The 19192-nt window shown below is 51.1% G+C and overlaps 2 protein-coding genes and 1 long non-coding RNA gene across 9 annotated transcripts; 1 reads left to right on the top strand and 2 right to left on the bottom strand.

Moving 5' to 3' along the window:
- Positions 1-432: 432 nt before the first annotated feature.
- Positions 433-15241, bottom strand: Acap1 (ArfGAP with coiled-coil, ankyrin repeat and PH domains 1). 2 transcript variants are annotated; one of them, XM_048448437.3, is made up of 22 exons: positions 13865-15241; positions 13163-13220; positions 10035-10154; positions 9764-9817; positions 9616-9674; positions 9173-9356; positions 8999-9043; positions 8782-8877; positions 8599-8673; positions 8400-8509; positions 5819-5870; positions 5634-5734; positions 4804-4927; positions 4492-4703; positions 3686-3755; positions 3485-3579; positions 3219-3388; positions 2330-2502; positions 1425-1534; positions 1236-1346; positions 864-913; positions 433-592 (listed from the first exon to the last, which is right to left on the bottom strand). In XM_048448437.3, exons 1-22 carry the CDS (start codon positions 13915-13917, stop codon positions 492-494), a joined length of 2223 nt encoding a protein of 740 aa, XP_048304394.2. In that variant the 5' UTR covers positions 13918-15241; the 3' UTR covers positions 433-491. The 2 variants fall into 2 exon arrangements, with proteins under 2 accessions (XP_048304394.2, XP_048304395.2); XM_048448438.3 differs by lacking the exon at positions 13163-13220.
- On the top strand, positions 13488-17232 carry LOC146892968 (uncharacterized). The gene is made up of 3 exons (XR_015003641.2): positions 13488-13874; positions 15477-15552; positions 16615-17232. It is a non-coding gene; the product is annotated as an uncharacterized LOC146892968 (long non-coding RNA).
- LOC125409442 (protein phosphatase inhibitor 2-like) lies at positions 15377-19066 on the bottom strand. Of its 6 annotated transcripts, XM_085695171.2 has the most exons (9): positions 18164-19062; positions 17700-17804; positions 17518-17589; positions 17216-17304; positions 16878-17129; positions 16263-16421; positions 16127-16174; positions 15635-15778; positions 15377-15515 (listed from the first exon to the last, which is right to left on the bottom strand). In XM_085695171.2, the coding sequence occupies exons 1-9, from the start codon at positions 18634-18636 to the stop codon at positions 15457-15459; spliced, it is 1401 nt and encodes a 466-aa protein (XP_085551297.2). In that variant the 5' UTR covers positions 18637-19062; the 3' UTR covers positions 15377-15456. The 6 variants fall into 6 exon arrangements, with proteins under 6 accessions (XP_085551297.2, XP_048304400.2, XP_087766548.1 ...); XM_048448443.3 differs by lacking the exon at positions 15635-15778 and having other exon boundaries at positions 16878-17148; positions 17201-17273; positions 18164-19066; XM_087910422.1 differs by lacking the exon at positions 16127-16174 and having other exon boundaries at positions 15377-15508; positions 15599-15778; positions 18164-19061.
- Between the last annotated feature and the right edge of the window lie 126 nt (positions 19067-19192).

The following is a 19192-nucleotide window of genomic DNA, read 5'->3' as shown; positions in this document are numbered from 1 at the left end:
CGGGCTGGACCTGCCGACGCGAGCGAGGGAGGGATGATTCACAGGCTTCTCTACGGATGTGGCGGATGTGGCGGCGAAGATCCCGCGTTCCCTGCAGGTGTGCATGACCTCACTAGTACAACTTGGTCGGAGCAAGATCTCCAGTCCTTCCATTCTGAGAAAACCCAGGCCTCGGGGTTGGATCCCGGTTGGGAACTCCCGAGGGGGCGGGTGCTGAGCCATCGCATTCCAGGGATGCCTTTGGGCCACCCCGGCGTGCCCAGGTCCCCACGCCGGTGGCTTCCCTTGTCGTCTGAACTCGAAAGCCCCTCTCGCTAAGCCGCTGGGTGCTAGGCAGCCTCCTCCTTTATTAGAGAAATCCTAACCTCTTGAGAAGCTACGGCGCCCATTACCCAGCCGGGCCCCCAAGTGGCGCCCAGTAAATGAACTGAGAAAGAAGAAGCAGACTTTATTAGAGAACAAGTCATGGCAAAGTGGGGAGGGGCCTGGAATCAAAGAGTATGGAGGTCGTGACTGCGACGGCTGAGTTTCTCGGGGTCGTCCGACGCCATGAGAGAGAAGTCTCGGAATATGTCGAGATACGTCTCGTCTCCTGAGGAGGACAGAGGAAAGGCTGGGAGGCGGGACAACTGGGCTACTACGACAAGAAGGCAGTAGGGGTGGGGTCTGGCAGAGCAAGCTTTTGAAGTGTGGGTGCATTGTAAGCGCAGCCCAGGCGCCTATTCCTTCCTTTGTTCTGAGGGTCAGGCGCCTTCGATAGCCCAAACCGTGTGTGTTGAATAAACAATGGCAGTAATGCAGTTGGGCACTAGGGGACAGGTAAGCCAGGGCCGGGCCTCCGGGTAAATGAGTGGTTGCTTTACCTGCCTGGCCCTGGGCCGCTTCAGCCTCCCTCATCTTTGCCAGTCGCAACCTGAAGGGTGGGAATTAAGGAATAAACTACTTCGCACTCCCTAACTTCCCACCCTTTAAGCTACATCACTCGGTGAAAATGCCTTTCTGGTGACCAGTGCTTTAAAAAGCAAACACATGAACTTTTCTGCAATGCTGATCTACGAATAATGGCTCCCAAGATAAACTCCCATTATTTCATCCTGTCCCACACCCCACCACCCACAGAGGGCTTTACCCCACCCCTCCCCAGACCTCACCTTCCAGGTCTGGTTTTGGCATAAATCCTACCCCAAAGATGAACGGACTGTCCAAGTACTAGCCCGACCCTCTGGCATTCTCACAAGGTTACGATGTCAGCGTTGGCAGTTTCCATTGCAATAGTCAGAGGGTCCCTGCCTTCTGTGTCTCGAGCCCCCAGATCTGCACCCCGTTTCAGGAACAGGCAAGCAAGCCTGAAAAGAAAGTCAAATTCAGCTACAGCCTTCCCGCAAAAATCTCCTCCCGATGTTGGCATTTCCCCAGCTCCCTACCCTGTGTGGCCAAGAATGGTGGCATGGTGAAGTGGGCCCCGGCCAGCATTGTCTGCCTGGTTGACGTTTGCCCCATTCTGGAGGAGAAACTCACAGGCCAAAAGAGAATTCTGCATGGAGAGATCAAGAAGGGAATGACATATTTAGAGGTGGATTTCTAGATGTTTTAGGGTGGCGTAACTAAGATGATAGGAGTGTGGAGTGTGGTATTCAAAGTACACCTAGGTGTCAGGCTTGACTGTCACCTCCTACATGCTCATGTATTAAATCTACTCTGCATTATGATGAGGCATGCCACTCCTCTTTATAAAGATTTTTTTTTTAATTTTGACTGGGCGGTGGTGGCACACGCCTTTAATCCCAGCACTCTGGAGGCAGAGGCAGGCAGATCTCTGTGAGTTCGAGGCCAAAGTGGTCTACAAGAGCTAGTTCCAGGACAGGTTCCAAAGCCACAGAGATACCCTGCCTTGGGAAAAAAAAAAAGATTTTTTTTTAAATTTTATGTGTGTAGGTGTTTTGCCTGCATGTGTGTGTGCCCCATGCAGTGAGTGAAGATGCCGGAAGAGGGTGTTGGATCTTCTGGTACTAGAGTTACAGTTCTGAGCTGCCTTCTGGGTTCCTGGGAACTGAACCCTGGTCCTCAGCAAGTGCAGCATATGCTGAGGTCTCAGGCCTCCTGCCATTCCTAGTTTACTGATGAGGAGGCTAAAGGTCCACAGAGATTGACAACTTGTTTAAAATCTCATGCAAGCTGTGGGTCCAAGATTGGTTCACCACCTCCAAACCACCCTTAACACCCAGTCTATGGGACTTCCTTAGGGGATGAAGGCCCCTGGGAGAGTCAGGAGGAGCTTTGGTCAGGAGGAGCTTTGGGGTCTAGTAGGCAAGGTCAGCATGGTCCTCACAGCAGCTGTGGCCCGGATCAGAGGTGTGGCATTCCCCTGAGCCCCATTGACCCAGTTGACATCAGCTCCATGGGCCAGGGCATCAGCCATGGTAGGAAGAGATGGAGGATGTCCAGCAGCTTGGAACAGCAGGGCCCCAGGGTGCAGGCTTCCCAGGTCGTCAGATGGGGACTCTGTTAAGGAAAATCAGTGCTGAGTCCAGGGAGAAAGCTTCAGCACAGTCCCCAGATGCTGTGAGGGAGGAAGTCACGTCTAAATTGTGGGGAGGCCTGGTGACTCAGGGCTGTGGTGAGATGGGAGTGATGTGTGTGTGCATACGTGTCGGGATGTATGTGTGCAGGGCCCTGGGTGTGGAGGAGACAGTATCACTCACCTCCTCAGCCTGTCCAACCACCCAGACTGGCTGGATGCCAGAGGTGAACTAACTCCCTGACAGACTCACCTCTTACCTTCCACTGCCTGGGTCAGGCTCATACCCTCCTTCCCAGGCCGCCAAGCTCAACCCCTCTCCTGCCTCTTCTCATACTGGAGATTGCCTTCCCAGCCTTCCTTTTATTTGCTTGTTTGCTTTTGTTTTTCAAGACAGGGTTTCTCTGTGTAGCCCTGGCTGTCCTGGAACTCAGAGATTCGTCTACCTTTCTCTATCTCCCAAGTGTTGGGATTAAAGGTATGTGCCACAGCCACCTAGCACAGATACCCCTTTTGTGGCTCATCCTGACATGACATATTCCACCCCACACTTTTTCCCATGCCCAGTCCCATGCCCTACTGTAACTCCCTGAAACTATAGTCTGGTCTTCCCAACTCTCTCCAGGGGATGTCCTATTCTGCCTCCCTAGAAGACCTGGCCCACTACTGAGCAGACAGCAATGAGCCATATACTCCTTACCTGATTTGGACCTGACAATCCCTGGCTGTGGCCTGACAGCAGGCTTTGGGGGCACAGGAGGATGTCCTCTTGGGGGTACCCTGCCACCTCTTCGCCCTCGAATTTCAGGAAGCTTGGTCAGAAACTTTTTCTCCACATACTTGGCATGGATCCAGGCTTCTTTTTCCTGCCTGGAGGTGGGGAGAAGAGAGCCTTAGGTCCCTCATCCCGCCACCACCCCTTACCCCAGTGGCAGGAAGCCCTGGATACCTCCACCCCAGCCTCACCGGGAGCAGCTGGGCCCTGGCTTCTTCACTGCCATGGCCTCCACCCGGGCCTCGTAGATCTGGTTGATGATGACATTCCCCAGCTCACACATAAGCTTCAGGAGGCCCAGGAGAGGCCAAGAGAAAGAGGTCGGGTAATAGGGTGAGTGCCTGAGCCCTCAGGGCTTCTCTGCCCTTTGCCATCGCAATAGCCCAAGTTACCTTCACGAGTTCTGGTTCCCAGGAGTCAAGGGTCAGAGACCGGACTTTGGAGAAATGAACACCCAGGCTCCTGGAGGGCCAGAGGGAGAGTCATGCCCTGTGTGGGCAGTAGTCAGGGAAGCTGTTGCTACTGAAAAGACTCAGAGGCCGGGCCTTTGTGGAGGCTGTGTGGAGGAGCTGGGCCAAGAGGCAGTCTTCTCACCATCCCTCCCTTTATCTTCTGTTTTATTTTAAGACCTCGTGCTCTCTAGCCCCTTACTTTTCTCAAGGTATTTTGGTCTGGAACATTCTTTTTGTGCCATCTCCCTCCCCTCTTCAGAATGGTGGTGAGGCCTTAAGAACTTGGTAGGACCTTAGAACCTCTTCTCTGAGCTCTGTGGCTATCCCACCCTCAGCAAACCCTAACCCATGCTTCCTCTGATCAAGACAACAAATTCCCTGGGCTGGGCAGTAGTGGTGCATGCCTTTAATCCTAGCACTCAGGAGGCAGAAGTAAGCCGATCTCTGTAAGTTCGAGGCCAGCCTGGTCTACAGAGCGAGTTCCAGGACAGCCATGGCTACACAAAGAAACCCTATCTTGAAAAACAAAACAAAGCAAAGGACAATAAATTCCTCTAGGATCCCCCTAAACCTATCTATACCCAACTTGCATGTGCAGTTTTTGCAGCAAGTTTGGTGGCCAGTGACATAGAAGAATATAAGAAAACAAAATAAAACAAAACAGGGTAGGATGCATGAGAGGGGCCTTATGAGAGGCCACATGGCAGCTGAAAGCAGGGCTCAGGCTTGGGGTCTCAGGGAATGACCTGTGGATGCCGGAGCACTGAATGCAGAGAGTGACACCGAGGTTGATGCTGGCCCACTCTGGGGCTGGCTCCCTGCAGTCGCAGCACTGGGCATTTCCCTCTACACTCTGTACCTGGGCTGCCACCTGCCCAACTCCTCCAGGCTCCCTTCCTCTGGCTGCCCCGCCACAGCCCAGGGTAGCAGCAGAGCCCAGGGCAAGGTATCCTGAGACCTGAAGGAGATGGGGAAGAAAGGGTAAGCAGGGGGCCTAAGGGTGAGCAGTGCTCCGTCTCCCAGGGCAGCATGATTCCCCAGTGCCCATATTAAGATACCTGGCCTGGACCACGAGGGCTGTTATCAAGGCGAGCCTGACTGAAGGCTGAGGCAATGCTGCTCTGAACAGCATTGATCCACAGCTGCAGGAGGCGCTCAGAGTCAGCCTGGAGGAGACAGGACCTGGAGGGGGATGGGTGAGAGTGACAGAGGGGGTCTGAGGTCAAGGGCTATGAGGCAGAATGGGCAAACTGACATTCAGTTGTGCTGAATTGGTCATATGAAGAATATATATATGTTTGTCGAGACAGGGTTTCTCAGTGTAGCCTTGACTGTCCTGGAACTCGCTCTGTAGACCAGGCTGGCCTGAAACTGACAGAGATCACCTGCCTCTGCCTCCTGAGTACAGGGATTAAAGGCATGCACAACCACTGCCCAGCCAAAAAAATATTTTTCAATATTAATGCACAAAGGAGTATTTATCCAGCAATTTTGATTTTGATTTTCAGTGGAGTATTCAATAACACTTTATTGTAAAGAGACTTGTGGTTGTAGGCTAACAGGTTTCCAGCACGCTTACAGAAGGCTAAGTCTAGGCTAAGTTATATGTACAGCAGGTTTTTCAATATCTTTTCAACTGACAGTGAATTTATTGGATATAATTCCCATTCTAAGAAGAGCACCCATATTTCTGTAAAAATTGGCAGTCTCTTCTATGATATCTCCTTCCACCCTGTGCTCTCAGCCAAGGCTCCCTGCTTTGACCCAGCCGCCAAAGAAAGGACCGAGTCCCAGAACTGCACAGGGAGCCTCATCTTGGTGGCCCTGCCTTTCTGGTTTGTAAATATTCAGACATATTAGAATATTGCCCCCAAGGGACTGTACTCACTTGCTGGTGGACACTACTTCGAAACAGAAACGTCTTTCTGAGTCTGGACAGAGCTTCACTGTACAGAGACGAAGGTCATCCACCACAACAGTCACAGGGTCCTGGCAGAAAGTGATCAGGGAGCCAAGATCCAGCACGGTAAGTGAGGGCTGACTCTATCTAGAGTCCAGGCACCCAGTACCTACCTTATATTTCTTCTGGTAGACCAGTTGGTTGTTCTGAATGGTGAACCAGCGTCTGGAGAAGATAGAAATGGTTAAGTGTGTGGGCAGTCTGGGGACAAGCTCAGGAATGGATAGAAGAAAGGCTATATGCTCTTTGCCTCTTAGGAATCTTGGAGCACATGCCTTTAATCCCAGTATTCAGGAGGCAGAGGCAGGCCTCTGAGTTCTAGGCCAACCTGGTCTATAGAGCTAGTTCCAGGACAGTCAGCAGTGTTACATAGAGAAAACCATATCTCAAAAAAAAAAAAAAACAACAAACAAACAAAAAAATAAAAAAAGAAAGAGAGAGAGGTATGGGCTGGCAGTCCCACGAGACGTTCAAGAGAATGGTGGGAAGTTGTGCAGAATAGGACATGGAAGGGGCGTTCGTTCCTTGGACAACTCAGATTGGACATTATGTATGAAGCCCACTTTCCAGCAGATGGCAGTAAGGCCAGCCTTCAACTCCTGATCCTTCTGCTTCCACCTTACAGGCTAGGCTGCAGGCAGACGCCACCACACCTAGCTTGCTTTTCCTTCTTTCTTTCTTTTTAACTAAAATAAGTTTATTGTTGCAATTATTTTTTCTAGTTGTGACCAGTGTTGAAGGAGATCAAAGTGGGAGACAGCCTCAGGGGTAGAAGTTTGAATGCTATTTCCGGGCGTGTCACGAGGCGCTGGACTCACTCCCACTTTTACAATTGTTTGGGATAGGATCTTGCCACGTCACCCAGACTGGCCTAGAAATTCCCTCTACAGTCCATGCTGACCTCAGATTTGTGGTCTTCTCACCTTAGACTACTGACTGCTGGCACCAAACCAGGCTTATTGCTACAGCTTTTGACAAATGGAACTATGTTGGGGAAGGGGCTCCATTTTCTCATTTGTCCCAAGGTCCCATATGGGCTGGCGGTAGTTCTGGAAGATGAAGTAGTCCCATCAAGACATGACACTGTCCTGTCTTAGACCCTGCAGGACTTCCCATTTTCCTCAGAGTAGTCCTGAAAGCGCTACCAATTTCTGCACATTTCTAGCCTGATTCCCACACGCTCTGGCTCCTCCTCCTTCCTCCCCCACCCTGACCAGGCTCAGGTCCAGTTTTATAAGCACTGAGAGAACTCAGGACTTGCCTATTAACTCATCCTTCTGTCTACAACGTTTTCCTTCAGATATCCTTGAAATATTAACTCAAAAGTTGCTTTTTTTTTTTTTTAAGTCAGGGTTTCTCTGTGTAACCTTGGCTGTTCTGGAACTCAATCTGTAGACCAGGCTGGTCCTGAACTCACAGAGATATACCTGCTTCTGTCTCCCAAGTGCTGGGATTAAAGGCGTGAGCCAGCACCAGCACCGCCCGACCCAGGCATGGCGAGTACACCTGTAATGCCAGCTTTGGGGAGGTGGAGGGAGGAAGAGCAGGAGTTCAAGGTCATCCTTGGCTACACAGTAAACTTGAGATCAGCCTGGGATGCATGAGATACGTCTGAAAAAAATAAAAAGGAGTGGGTGCCAAAAAGCCTCACGTGACAGTGATAAAGTGACAGTTCTATTGCCTAGTTGTCCACACACAGAATTCCAATGCCCCTGCCTCCTCTTAAGCACTAGAATTGCAGGCATGATCCACCATGTCCAGCTTCTGACATTTTATTTAGAATTGGGAGCCCTGAGGGCTGCAGAGATGGCTCAGTGGTTACGAGCATTGACTGCTGTTCCAGAGGACCCAGGTTCAATCCCCAGCACCCACATGGCAGCCTAAGACTGTAATTACAGTTCCAAGGTACCCAACACTCATAGAAATTTTTAAAAAAAAAAAAAAAAAGAAAGAAAGAAAGAAAGAAAAAGATTTGGGAACCCTGGACTGTGGGTGTAGTTCATGGTCAGTCCCTTGCCTCACAGGGTTAAGGCCCTGAGTTTAATCCTCAGCCCTTCAAACAAAAAAATTGAAACTAAATTTTACCTTCTCTACCCAGATCATCATCAGATCATCATGTCCCTTGCTGTATTTTTTATAACATTGTCATCCCTTTCTTTTAGCTCCCCCCGCTTTATAAACAGGGTTTTGCTTGGGAGCTCTGCCTGACCTGGGACTTCAGATTCAGAATCTTTCTCCCTCAGCCTGTACAGCGCTGAGACTACAGGTGTGCACCACCACCCTCACTCCTGCACAGTGCTGAGACCACGGGTGTGCACCACCACCCTAACTCCTGCACAGCGCTGAGACCACGTGTGTGTACCACCACCCTAACTCCTGGCATTATTCTTTTCTTTTGCTTTCCTGGATACAGAGTCTCTTTATGTAGCCCTGGCTATCCTGGAACTTGCTATGTAGACCAGGCTGGCCTTGAACTCAGGGATCCACCTGCTTCTGCCTTCCCAGGGCTGGGATTAAAGGCCTGCGCTGCTGTGCCAGGCATTTTATTATTACCTTCTAACACAGCAAGCTGCTTACTTTGGTGTCTGTCTGTCTGTCTTTGCTGACTCAGGGCTATATCTGGACATGCATAGCTAGTAATCACCCTTCCCACAATCTTAAGCTGGGTGAGTTTAGCTGTGTCAGCTGTCTTACCTGCTCCAGGTCTTAAATGCATTGCTGGCACGTTTGAAAAGGTGTCCTTCCATCACCAAGCCACTAGGCCCCTCCTTTAGGCTTGGCTCTGGCTCCTCACCACCCAGCTCCTGGGGGCATAAGAGGATCAAACACAGCTGGGGCAGGCAGAGACCACAGCTACTGGCCTGCATTCCTCCCATCCTGCACCAGCACTTGCCTTCTGCTTCAGTAACACATGCCTCTGTTCCATGTCTCTCTTCTCTCTCGCCGAATTCAAGACCAGGTTGTGTAACTGAGCACAGGAGGGACTTCTCAGATGTCTGAGTTTGCCCCAACCAGGCCAGGAGAGTCACCTTAGCATACCCTAAGCTCCCAGCCCCAACTGCCTAGGGTCCTTCACCTGGGCACCCAACTCCTTCCGATACTGAGCCAGGCTGTTTAGCTCTTCATGGCCCTGCTGGAAGTAGGTAGCCTGGGCCTCTACCAAACGTAGCACCTGAGGGACAAGGTGGGCAGGGGCGGAGCTGAGGAAGAATACCCTTCCCCTCCTCTCCCCTCCCCTCTCCCCTCCTGCTTGCAGCAGGTTCCTCTCCATCTTTGCTGCTCCCCAAACTCACGAACTCCATGATGTCAAACTTCCTCTTATCCTCAATCACATTGACCTGAAGGTCCAAAAAGACCTCGGGTCAGTCTTGAAATCACAGCACGTCCTTCCATCACACGCTGGGACTCCCTGCTCTTGAGGTAACACCTCAAGGTATTCTGGAGGATGGGTTGGGGTAGGCACCTACCTGCAGGGCATAATCCAACGCCCGACTCCGGTACCCGGCTCGGGCAGTCCTCAAAGCAATTCCAGCCTCCTCTGCTTCTTGGACACGTCGTTTGGGGACCTCTGCATTGTGGGTAAGGGCAGCCTCCAGGCTCTCCGCCCCTCTCCAGAAATCCCTGCGAGCCTCTCTGAAACCCCGGAGACCTCTAGAGTTAGGGGAGACAAAGCAAAAATCATAGATTTACCCTCCCATCCCCAGGAGAGAAAAATATCAGGATACCCCGCCCCCCCAATATCCTGTCATTTAGCCCGTGAGAGGCAAGTTCTGGGGATGCTTGGGAAGGCTGAAGGCAGGTCACTTCCCACCCACCCTCACAGCTCCTCCTATTGGAGAGGCCTCGTGGAAATGGGAAGACAGGGAGGGCTAGTTCCTGGGAAATAAGACCCCTTTCCCTCCCGTCTCACTCCTTGACCAGAGTCTGGATTTGTTGCTGCAGTGTGTGTTGAGTAGCATCGAGAAGCTCCTGTTGGAAGAAATTGACAGTAAGAGTCAGGATCAGACAATCCTGCCCCATCCATTCCATTACCCCCAGGCCCCACATCCCCCACTCACGGCGTGGCTGTCCAGCTTGTGATTTAGGCTCACAGTGAATTTTTCCAGACACTCCTGGACAAGAAAAACCACAGAGAAAGTACCAGGTATGGGACATTAAGGTCCACCCAACTGTAGGTTCTACCTGCTGGACCCTTCTTGGACGATAGCCCCAGCTTAGCTCTGACCCAGGCTCTGCAGACCTTAGGTCCAGCCTTCCTCTTCCATAGCATCTCCTTATCCCAGTCCCTGCCCCCAGCAACCACAGCCCTGGTTCAGAATCATCACATACCGCCATCATGGGCTCTGGTGGGCCCAGGTGAGCCAGGTCACAAATGCCAACTATGAAGGCACGGCTGGCAGCAAGGTAATGGTGCCCACTTTCCAGGAGGCAGGTACCCAGCTTGAGGAGCTGGGAAGGAATAAAGGACAAGAGGGAACAATACCAGTGGTCAGGGCACCAGGTGATGCCTCTACTCTGCTCCACGTCTCCCCGTGCCCAAGACTGGCTAACCCTTTTCTAATCTCATCTACCATCCCATCCGGCCCCATGCAGTGCCATTTCAAAACCACACCTGCGACGCCATTTCCTAGCTTCCATTTCCTATGCCCGTTCTCAAATCTCTCCAAAGTCAACTTTACTTCTCAAATTCCTTTCCCTGTCTAATCCTACCTACCTTTTTGTGCCCCATTTGTGCACTGTCTTGTTGCTGATACCCATTCTCTGCCTGGCAGGGTTCAGTTCTACAGCCTCTGTTGTGTGTTGCGAGGGAGGGGTATCATTCCCTATTCTTTTAAACGCTTCCTTGCAAATATGAATTAGCCATTGAGGCCTCAGGAGCAGGGCCAGGTAAGATGTTAGTCCATTTTTCAGCACCTTTGTCATGCTCAGAGCTCTAACAGAGCTGGGAAGGGAAAGCCAGATGGCTGAGCTGGAATCCCAAATCAGTCTCCTCAGCCCTGGGCGCCATTATCCACAGGCTGTGGCTGCATCACCCTCAAAGCGACATGCTAGACTTTGGACATGAGTTGCCATATTGTGGATGAAGCGCTTGTCTGTGGAGTCCTTCAGCTTGGCCTAGGCTAAGAGGCCACAGGGAGGCTTTGTGAAGAAGTGGCAAGGTGCCAGGAGCCAGGCCCCATGCATGCCTTTCCAGCACATTTTTCTAGGGACTTGTGGATGCTTCTGAGAAACATAGCTCAGACTGAAAGTGGCTAGCATGATCAGTAGCGGTCAGGAAACTGATCAAGATCAAGTCATATCAGTTTGTGACAAGGAGACAACATGGCTACACCTCACATATAGGTCAGCAGACTGTCTAGTTCTCCTATGTATTCATGCCCCTTTCTCCCGTAGCTGAGAAAAGACCTTTCATAAAACTGAACCAATAACTAGCCGGGCATGTGGCACACGCCTTTACTCCCAGTACTTAGGAGGCAGAGGCAGGTAGATCTCTGTGAGACTGAGGCCAACCTGGTCAAGATAGCAAGTTCCAGGCCACTCAAGACAACATAGAAGGACCCTGTCTCAGGAAAAACAAAACAAAAACAAAAAACCCTAAACCAGTAATTAGTAGTACATCTATAGGATACAACTGTAGTCAACAATAAAGAGGAACCTTTAATGCATTAGACAACTTGAATGGAACACATTGTTATTCCCAGTTTAAAAAATTTTTAATCTAAATATTTTTATTATTTATGAATAAATGTATATGTTTGCGTATGAGTGAGGAGGACAGTGGGACGTCAGATCCTTTGGAGCTGGAGTTACAGGCAGTTAGGAGCCACCAGATGTGCGTCCTGGGAATGGAACTCAGGTTCTCTGAAAGAACAGTATGTACTCTTAACCACTGAACCATCACACCAACTCTGTTGTGGTTTTTTGTTTGTTTGTTTGAGACAGGGTCTGTCTGTGTAGCCAAGGCTGTCCTGGAACTTGCTCTGTAGACCAGTCTGGCTTCAAACTCATAGAGTTCTGCCTGCCTCTGCCTCCTGAGTGCTGAGGAAGGTATGTGCCACCACACTGGGCTTCCAGTTTTTTAGCAAACCAACTTCAGGTCAGTGAGGTGGGTTCGCTGGTAAAGGCACATGCCATGCAAGCCTGGAAGTCAACGTGCAATCCCAGAGCCTATGGTGGAGGGAGAACTGACTCCCGAAAACTGCACTGAGCTCCCCACAGGCACTACAGCGTGCACCTGCACACGCACGCGCGCGCGCGCACACACACACACACACACACACACATGCACGCACGCACACACGCGTGCGCAGAGTGTCTGAGGCCAGAAGAGAGAATCAGATCTCTTGGAACTACAGGTAATCATGAGCCACCCAACCTGAGAGCTAAGAATGAATGGGTCCTTTGGAAGAGCAGCAAGGACCAGTGAATAATCATCTCTCTTGTCCTAAGCCCCACTCTCATGGAGTGTGAGGAAGGCTTGTGGTTGGCTTCAAACAGGCCGAGTATGGCAAAGGCAATGGGATGGCACTCCATGCCACACCATGTGACACCTTGGTAGTACACAGAAAAATTACTTTCTTCCTGGCAGCAAGCATGCTAGGACATGTCTGTGGGGAGGGAAAGCCTCGTGGCAGGAACTGTGGGTGGCCTCTAGAGGTTCGGCCCCCAGTCCTGTAATAGCAGTGAAATATGAAAATTTGTGAACAGCCACCCCATGATCTTGAAAGTCCCAGTCTTCAGATGAGACCATAGCTTTGGTTAAGACCCTGACTACTGTTCAGGTAACCCAGAGCCAAAAACAGCTGAGTGATCAGACTCTTGACAAACTAGCAGATGTGTATTGTCAAGCAACTGAATTTGTTGAACATCAATAGGAAATTCACAGAGTGAGTAAATACACGTTAGAAAACACATTAGAGAAAGCAGAGTCAGGGGCTGGAGCTTATATAAATGCACACAAAACAATCGAACACGCCTTATTTTAAGAACCTAAATTTAGCTGGGCAGTGGTGGCACACACCTTTAATCCCAGCACTTGGGAGGCATAGGCAGGCGGATCTCTATGAGTTCAAGGCCAGCCTGGTCTACAAGAGCTAGTTTCAGGACAGACTCCAAAGCTACAAAGAAACCCTGTCTCCATAAAAACAAACAAATACAAACAAAGAACCTAAACTTATTGAAGGCACAGAATTTTTTCCTAATCTTTGTGGACTCCTCTTCACTTTAAGAGACCCCTCATTCTTTAGCTTTGCCCAGGCTGTCTACACTCATGGTGATCATCCTCCCTCAACCTCAGACTCTAAAGTGCTAGGATTACAGTTATGAGCCATCATGTCCAGGTACAGTTAACTTTCTATGACCGTGTAACTCATTCTCAGTGTCCCACTGTCTCCCTGGCCCACCCCTCTTATTTTAATCCAATCCAATCCTGGATCTTTTCTCTGTGACTTGGTCACCTTTTCCAGGCGGGTCTCCAATTCTGACACTTCAGCTTCCACCAGTTCAATTGAGGCTCTGAGAAAGGAGGGACAGGGTCATGAGAACAGAGCTTGGGTTCACTGGGTCCTCTGCTTATCATCAAGATGGGGGGTTGGAGTCATGGGGTGGTGGGTACAGACAGACAAATGAGTTGAGAATGGGCGCCCACCCACAAGCCAGTTATTACTCGTGTGCTACTGTGCACATTCTAAGCTTCAATAACCAAGACCAGAGCAGGAAGTGTCAGGAGGGTGGATGTGGCCAGGGCAGGAAGTTGCTAACCGCCCCGGGGCAGGTGCTGGGGGAGGGGTTCCACTGAGAAGGAAGAAGGAATGCCAATTATAAAGGCCAGAAGGTGCAGACAGGCAGAGAAAAAGAGCTTTGGAGAGCATGGGGGTTTTGCTTTTTGTAATTTGCTTTTGAAGGGTTTCACTCTGTAGCCCAGGTTAGTCTGGAACACACAGCAATCTTCCTGCCTCAGTCTCCCAAGTGCTGGGATTACAGGTGTGAAACACCAGGCCCGGGTTGAAGAGCAGATGCACCATTTCCCATCAGTTCCCTCTTGTCTCTTTGTGGCCTAGGCTTTAAGGGAGGTCCGGCCTGGGGGATGCTGTTTGTCAGGGCATGTGGAACCTTTCGGCCCATCCCCACCCCTTAGCCTGCTGGACCTGCACACTTACCGGAAGCGGGGTGAGTCCTTGAGACATTCTTCAAAATCTAGCTTGACCGTCATCTCAGGTGACCTGCTTTGGCCTAAGGGCCCTGGAGGCCTGGCAGGTTGGGGGGGGGATGTAGGTAAATGCACTCCCCACCCCCCAGGAGGGTTATTGATGAGGAAGAGGAGGTCCTCTGGTCGGCAGGGCCTGGGTCTGCAATTCCTTCCCCAAAGGGAAAGGGGTGACCCAGGAGGAGCTCTCACCCCACCACTTCTAGGCAGCTCTGGGAGGGGCAGAGGTGGGGCCTGGGCGGAGGGGGCGCTGAGATCAGAGAAACCACAGCCCCGCCCCTAGAGACTGTCTGCTGTCATCTTCCTTCTGGAACCCCGGTCTTTCTTAGCAACTTTCTCCTTTGGTGAATAAATTTTTTGAGGGAAAGCATGAGGATCTAGAGTCAAATGCTGCCTAGGACAAGGTGGCACCTGCCTTTAATTACAGCAGAGGCAGGCAGATCTCTGTGAGGTCAAGGCTAGTGTGATCTATGTAGCAACAGGCCAGTGAGAGCGACACAGTGAGACCCTGTCTACAAAACAAACAAAAACCAAAAAAGTTTGTGTGATCCAGGATAAGGTCTCTAGCCCTTCAGTTTCCTCAACTGTGAGATAACTGTTACAAGGCCAGGTGTGATTGTACACACTTTTAATCCCAGCACTCAGTTAATTGTGGTAACTAACAGTAGATTGTGGGGGTTTGTTGTTTGTCTTTTGAGACAGGGTTTCTTTGTGTAACCTTTGGCTGTCTCTGTAGACCAGGCTGGCCTCTAACTCACAGAGATCCACCTGCTTCTGTCCCAAGTGCTGTGATTAAAGATGGTCAATTAATTATAACAGGCAATGCCATCCTGCTGCAAGCTTGGGCCTTTTCAAGATCCTAGGTTTTGCCAGGCTGTGGTGACACATGCTTTTGATCCCAACACTTGGGAGGTAAGGTAGACAGATCTCTGAATTTGAGGCTAACCTGGTTTACAGAGTAAATTCCAGAAAGACAGCCAGAGTTACATAGAGAAACTCTGTCTCAACAAAAATAGTAGTAATAATAATAATAGTAATAAAATTTTAAAAATCCTAGAGGGCCAGCAAGGTGGCTCACTGAGTAAAAGTGCTTGCCAGACAGCAAGTCTGACAACCTGAGTTTGATCTCTGGAAGCCTCAGTGGAATTGATTCTGGAAAGTTCCTTTGACCGCCAACAGGTGCGCCACATGAAGTGAATAAAACAGATAGGGTTTAAAAAAATTCACGAAGTTTTGTTTTATGCTTAACAGGATCTCATCATGTAGAACAACTTATGCTCAAATTTGTGATTTTGCTGCCTTAGCCCCTAAGTGCTTACTCCTAGGAGTCCAGTCCCTTGGGTTGTGCTCAGCTTCCTTCTCTTGGCTCTGCTTTCCTCATTTATTGTACATAGAGACTCCCACACCCCCAACTCTCCCAATCCTCGATAGAGCGGGCCCAGTCTGGACAGCCAATTCCCAGCACTCAGGTTCCTGATGTCTTTATTGTCCACTGTTAGAGTGGGAAGGGCTGGGGAAGGCTGTCCTCACCCCATCCTCAGCCGGCTACATTTTCCATGGTCTAGGCTCTTTATCCTGAGTCCACTGGAGCCACAAGCTTTCATCTAGAGAAAGAGGAGGTTGGGCTTTCTTGCAGCTGGGGTAAGCTCTTGTTCATGTGAACCTCAAATCTCTAGAACCTACCCACTTATTCCCAATGCCTCTCTCTGTTCAGTGCAAATACCCCCTTGCCTCTGTCCACGCTCATGTCTGCGCCCATTCCAGCTTGGAGGGTTCTGGTTACTTCCATGTTCCTTTTCTGAGTTCCCTGTGCTTCGGCGTGTCAGCCCCTTAGCCCAATAGTTGGATGCCACCTGAGACCCATTGCCTCTGGAGGATATGGTACTAACTAGAGAGGGGTGGGGTAGCAGAGAGGAGTCAAGGAGGAGGCATGGCGTCACTGGCTTATGCTAGACTGGGGGGATTCTCAATCCCCCTGAGCATCCCTGGTATCTGTTCTCTGTGACATAGACATTAGACTCTGGGATGGTTAGGGCCTCTTTTAATGCCTAATGCTGATGCACTGGCCTGCTAGGATTGGGAGGCTGGGAGGTGGGAGCTTGCTAAAAGCCAGGCTAAAGGAGATGGTACCCTTCTCGGGTTGCAATAGGGTCATGGATACGTCCAGAGAGCCCTAAATGATTTTTATCATACCCTATGGGGCTTCCAATAGGACCTGAAGTGCCTTTGGGATTCTCAGTAACCCAGATCAGGCCTGAAGAACCTGGAAGTAACGTGAGATGAGGGCTGGGGCACCTAGCAAGCTGCTTGTTCTGCCCATCCACCCCCGGGCTGTCCTCCCCAGCTCTCACTGTCCTGTTCTTCATCTTCTAGATCCTCTCCAAGCTCTGGGTGGGAACAGGACCTCAGGTATCTTCCTTTACTGTAATACTCCTTGCGCTGTAGATCAGTCTGCTCCCTCACCGTAGAGTCTGAAGCTGAGGGGAACTGGTTTCTGTAAGTGGCAGAATCTGAAAAATCACCCAGACAGTCTGAGTCTGTGGCCACCTGCTGTGCCTACGAATCCTAAGTGTGCACAGTGGGCCACTACCAGTCGGGAAATGTTCAGGTACCAGTTCTCATCTGCTGCCCTGCCCCCAGTTTAGAAAACCTTCAGTGAGTCTGCATCCCCCAGTGGTTCACTCAAACTGTCTGTTCCCCCAGCTTGTCATCTCTGGAGGCCACCCCGAGTGGAGACTCAGCTCCAGCTGTCCCTTTTCTTCCCTGGGGTAACCTCCAACCACTGCCTCTCTACCAGACAGCAGAACTGTACGCCAGTGCAACGAAGAGAGGAAAACAGAACGGAGAAGTGAGGAGCAGAGCCAAAGAGAACAGATATGAAAAAAGCAAAGTTCAGGGAGAGCTGGACTCTGGAAGAGCCTCTCGTCTACGGTCGTCTCTTCATTCCCGAGGTCTCTGCCACTAACCTCTGGTGCCTAGGACATGTCTGTCAGTCACCAGGACAGTCTCGTTTTTGACTCCTGTGGGCAGTCTTCCTGCCCAGCCTTTGTCCACAGGCCTGGGCTTCAGGTCCATCATCACACTTTGATTACTGTTGCTGATGCTGGCACTAGCCCCACTGCTCTCATCCTCATTGGCCGAGGGCAGATTTCTCGGGGCTTTCAGGAATTTGCCTTCACTGTAGTGTATCTTTCGGTGTTTGTCAAAATCACTGGAGTCTGTGGGCCAGTGTGGAAGCTTGGCTCTCCCTCCAGGCTTTCCCTCCCCGTTCCATCAAGGCCCGCCCCACCCACATCTCACTTACAAGTCTTGGCAAAGCTATCTGCAGTACTGGAGCTTTTGTTGTCTCCATACTGGAGGACCTTGGGGAGGAAATTGTCCATTGTGGCAAACCTGAAGGGGAGGGAGACTAGTTGGGGGTACAGAAGGGAGAAAACAACAGTGGGGGCAGGTGGTGGGTGGGGACCAAGCTGGTGATACCCTAGATCGGTTTTGGTTATGCCCGAGGGGGAGTGTAGTATGTACCATTTTCGGGGCCAAAGAACAAAGCTGAGACTGAGTTCAGAGGTATGGGGCAGAGGGCACAGCTCTCCAGTAGACTCTCACCTCTCTGCCAGTGCTTCAGGGGTCACCTTCAGAGAAGACCCGGCAGAGAGGTCCTCGTCATTGTCCTGCAGCCTGAGGAGGGGAAGCAGGGCTAGTACCTGAGGCTTCTCGGCCTCTTTCTCCTGTTCCCTTGCTAGAATACAGGAGTCCCGGCTGAAAACCTAGGGTTGAGGGCTTAGCACCTGTGGTAGGGGGTGCTGGGTTCATCCACCTTCATAAAGCCATAGTCTTTGTCAGCAGGGTGGTAGGTAGCCAAGATGTTCATCTCATCCCAGCGCTGAGATTTCCTAAGGTGTGGGGAGGACACAGCAAAGGAGGAAGCTCTTCTGAGGACCCTCACCTAACAGAGGGGTCTCCTTCATCCTTCCAGGCATGCACAGAACTCTTCCGATATTCCCTTGTAGAGGCTAGGATTGGAGCCAGATGCCCAGTGGTAATTACAGTGCGCTGTGGCCAGGATTTCTGTGACCCTTGCCGCCTCCCCCAAGTCTTGGAACCTCAGATTTCCTACCCAATATTTCTCACCTACTGTCCCCTATCCCCTTTTCAGGACTCCTCCCCTTTTTTCTTGGTTTCCGCCCTAGGGGTCCTGAACTCCTCCCTCCCATCTCAGGTTTGTGGGCTCCTGGCTAACCGCTGAGCTTACTTCTCCGTACTGGAGGTTTTCTTCATCATGAAGGAACTGCCATTTTTTAGGATGCTCCGGGGACGCTCCTCACAGTTTTGAGAGTTCAAGAGAGCTGACCCGGAACGTGGACTATTCTCCGAGCTGTACACTTTAGGCTCCCCCGGCCCAGGGATGGACACCCTAGATGCACCGGTTCCAGTGCCAGGGGATTTGCTGGACCCAAGGCTACAACCTGCAACCTCCCCGAAATGCAGACTGGGTCCGGAACTGAGGGTCACTACCCCTTCAGAGGGCCGGACTGGACCAGGACTACAAATTACAGTGCCCCCGGAATGCAAGAGGGGGCCAGAACCAGGAAACAAGGCTACTCCGGAGGGCAGTCCGGTGTCTGTTTGTTTACCTCGGACACCTCCAGGTACTGCCCTAGGAACCCCCCGAGGGGATTCCGCACTGAGGCCGCTAACCGACGCAAGAGACTCGGGCTTCTCCATGGCTCAACTTGGTAGCCACTTCAATTACTCGGCCCAGCCTCCCAGCTCCACATAGTCCCGCCCCTTGGCCCTGCCCCCACCGCAGTGGGCGGGGGGCGCTGGGGCTCAGGGTCAGACTGGCTCTCCTCAGCCTCTGCTTCCTGGCGCTGGAGCAGGTGAAAACAAGACTATATAGAGACTACAGCCTTGGAGCCCCTTCGCACGCCCTTCTCTAATTGTCACACCCAAAGACTTTCTTTGTCTCTGTAATTTGCTCCCGCCCTTCTCCATCATCGCCCTTCTCCGAATCAACCAATCACAGTCAAGGGACCTGGCCCCGGCCGAGACGCCCCTTGTGACATCACAGCCCTTCAGCCCTCCAACCTCAGCGAGGTCTTCTAAGTAGGGTTGCAGTTCTGTTAATAGGTCTAAGGTAACCTCTTGGAGTTATCAGCTCTGTTGTTTGAGATTACCTGTCGGGGTAGTTCTAGGCTCTTTCTTAATAATTTAAGTTTCACCGAATCGTTGCTTAAGTTGGTCTTGAACGACTCGCGGGCTCCCCCCACAGTCAGCTCAC

Source organism: Myodes glareolus, chromosome 9 (assembly GCF_982192425.1).
Source record: "Myodes glareolus chromosome 9, mMyoGla1.1, whole genome shotgun sequence".
Lineage (NCBI taxonomy): Eukaryota > Metazoa > Chordata > Mammalia > Rodentia > Cricetidae > Myodes > Myodes glareolus.
This window is presented reverse-complemented; position numbering and strand designations above follow the sequence as displayed.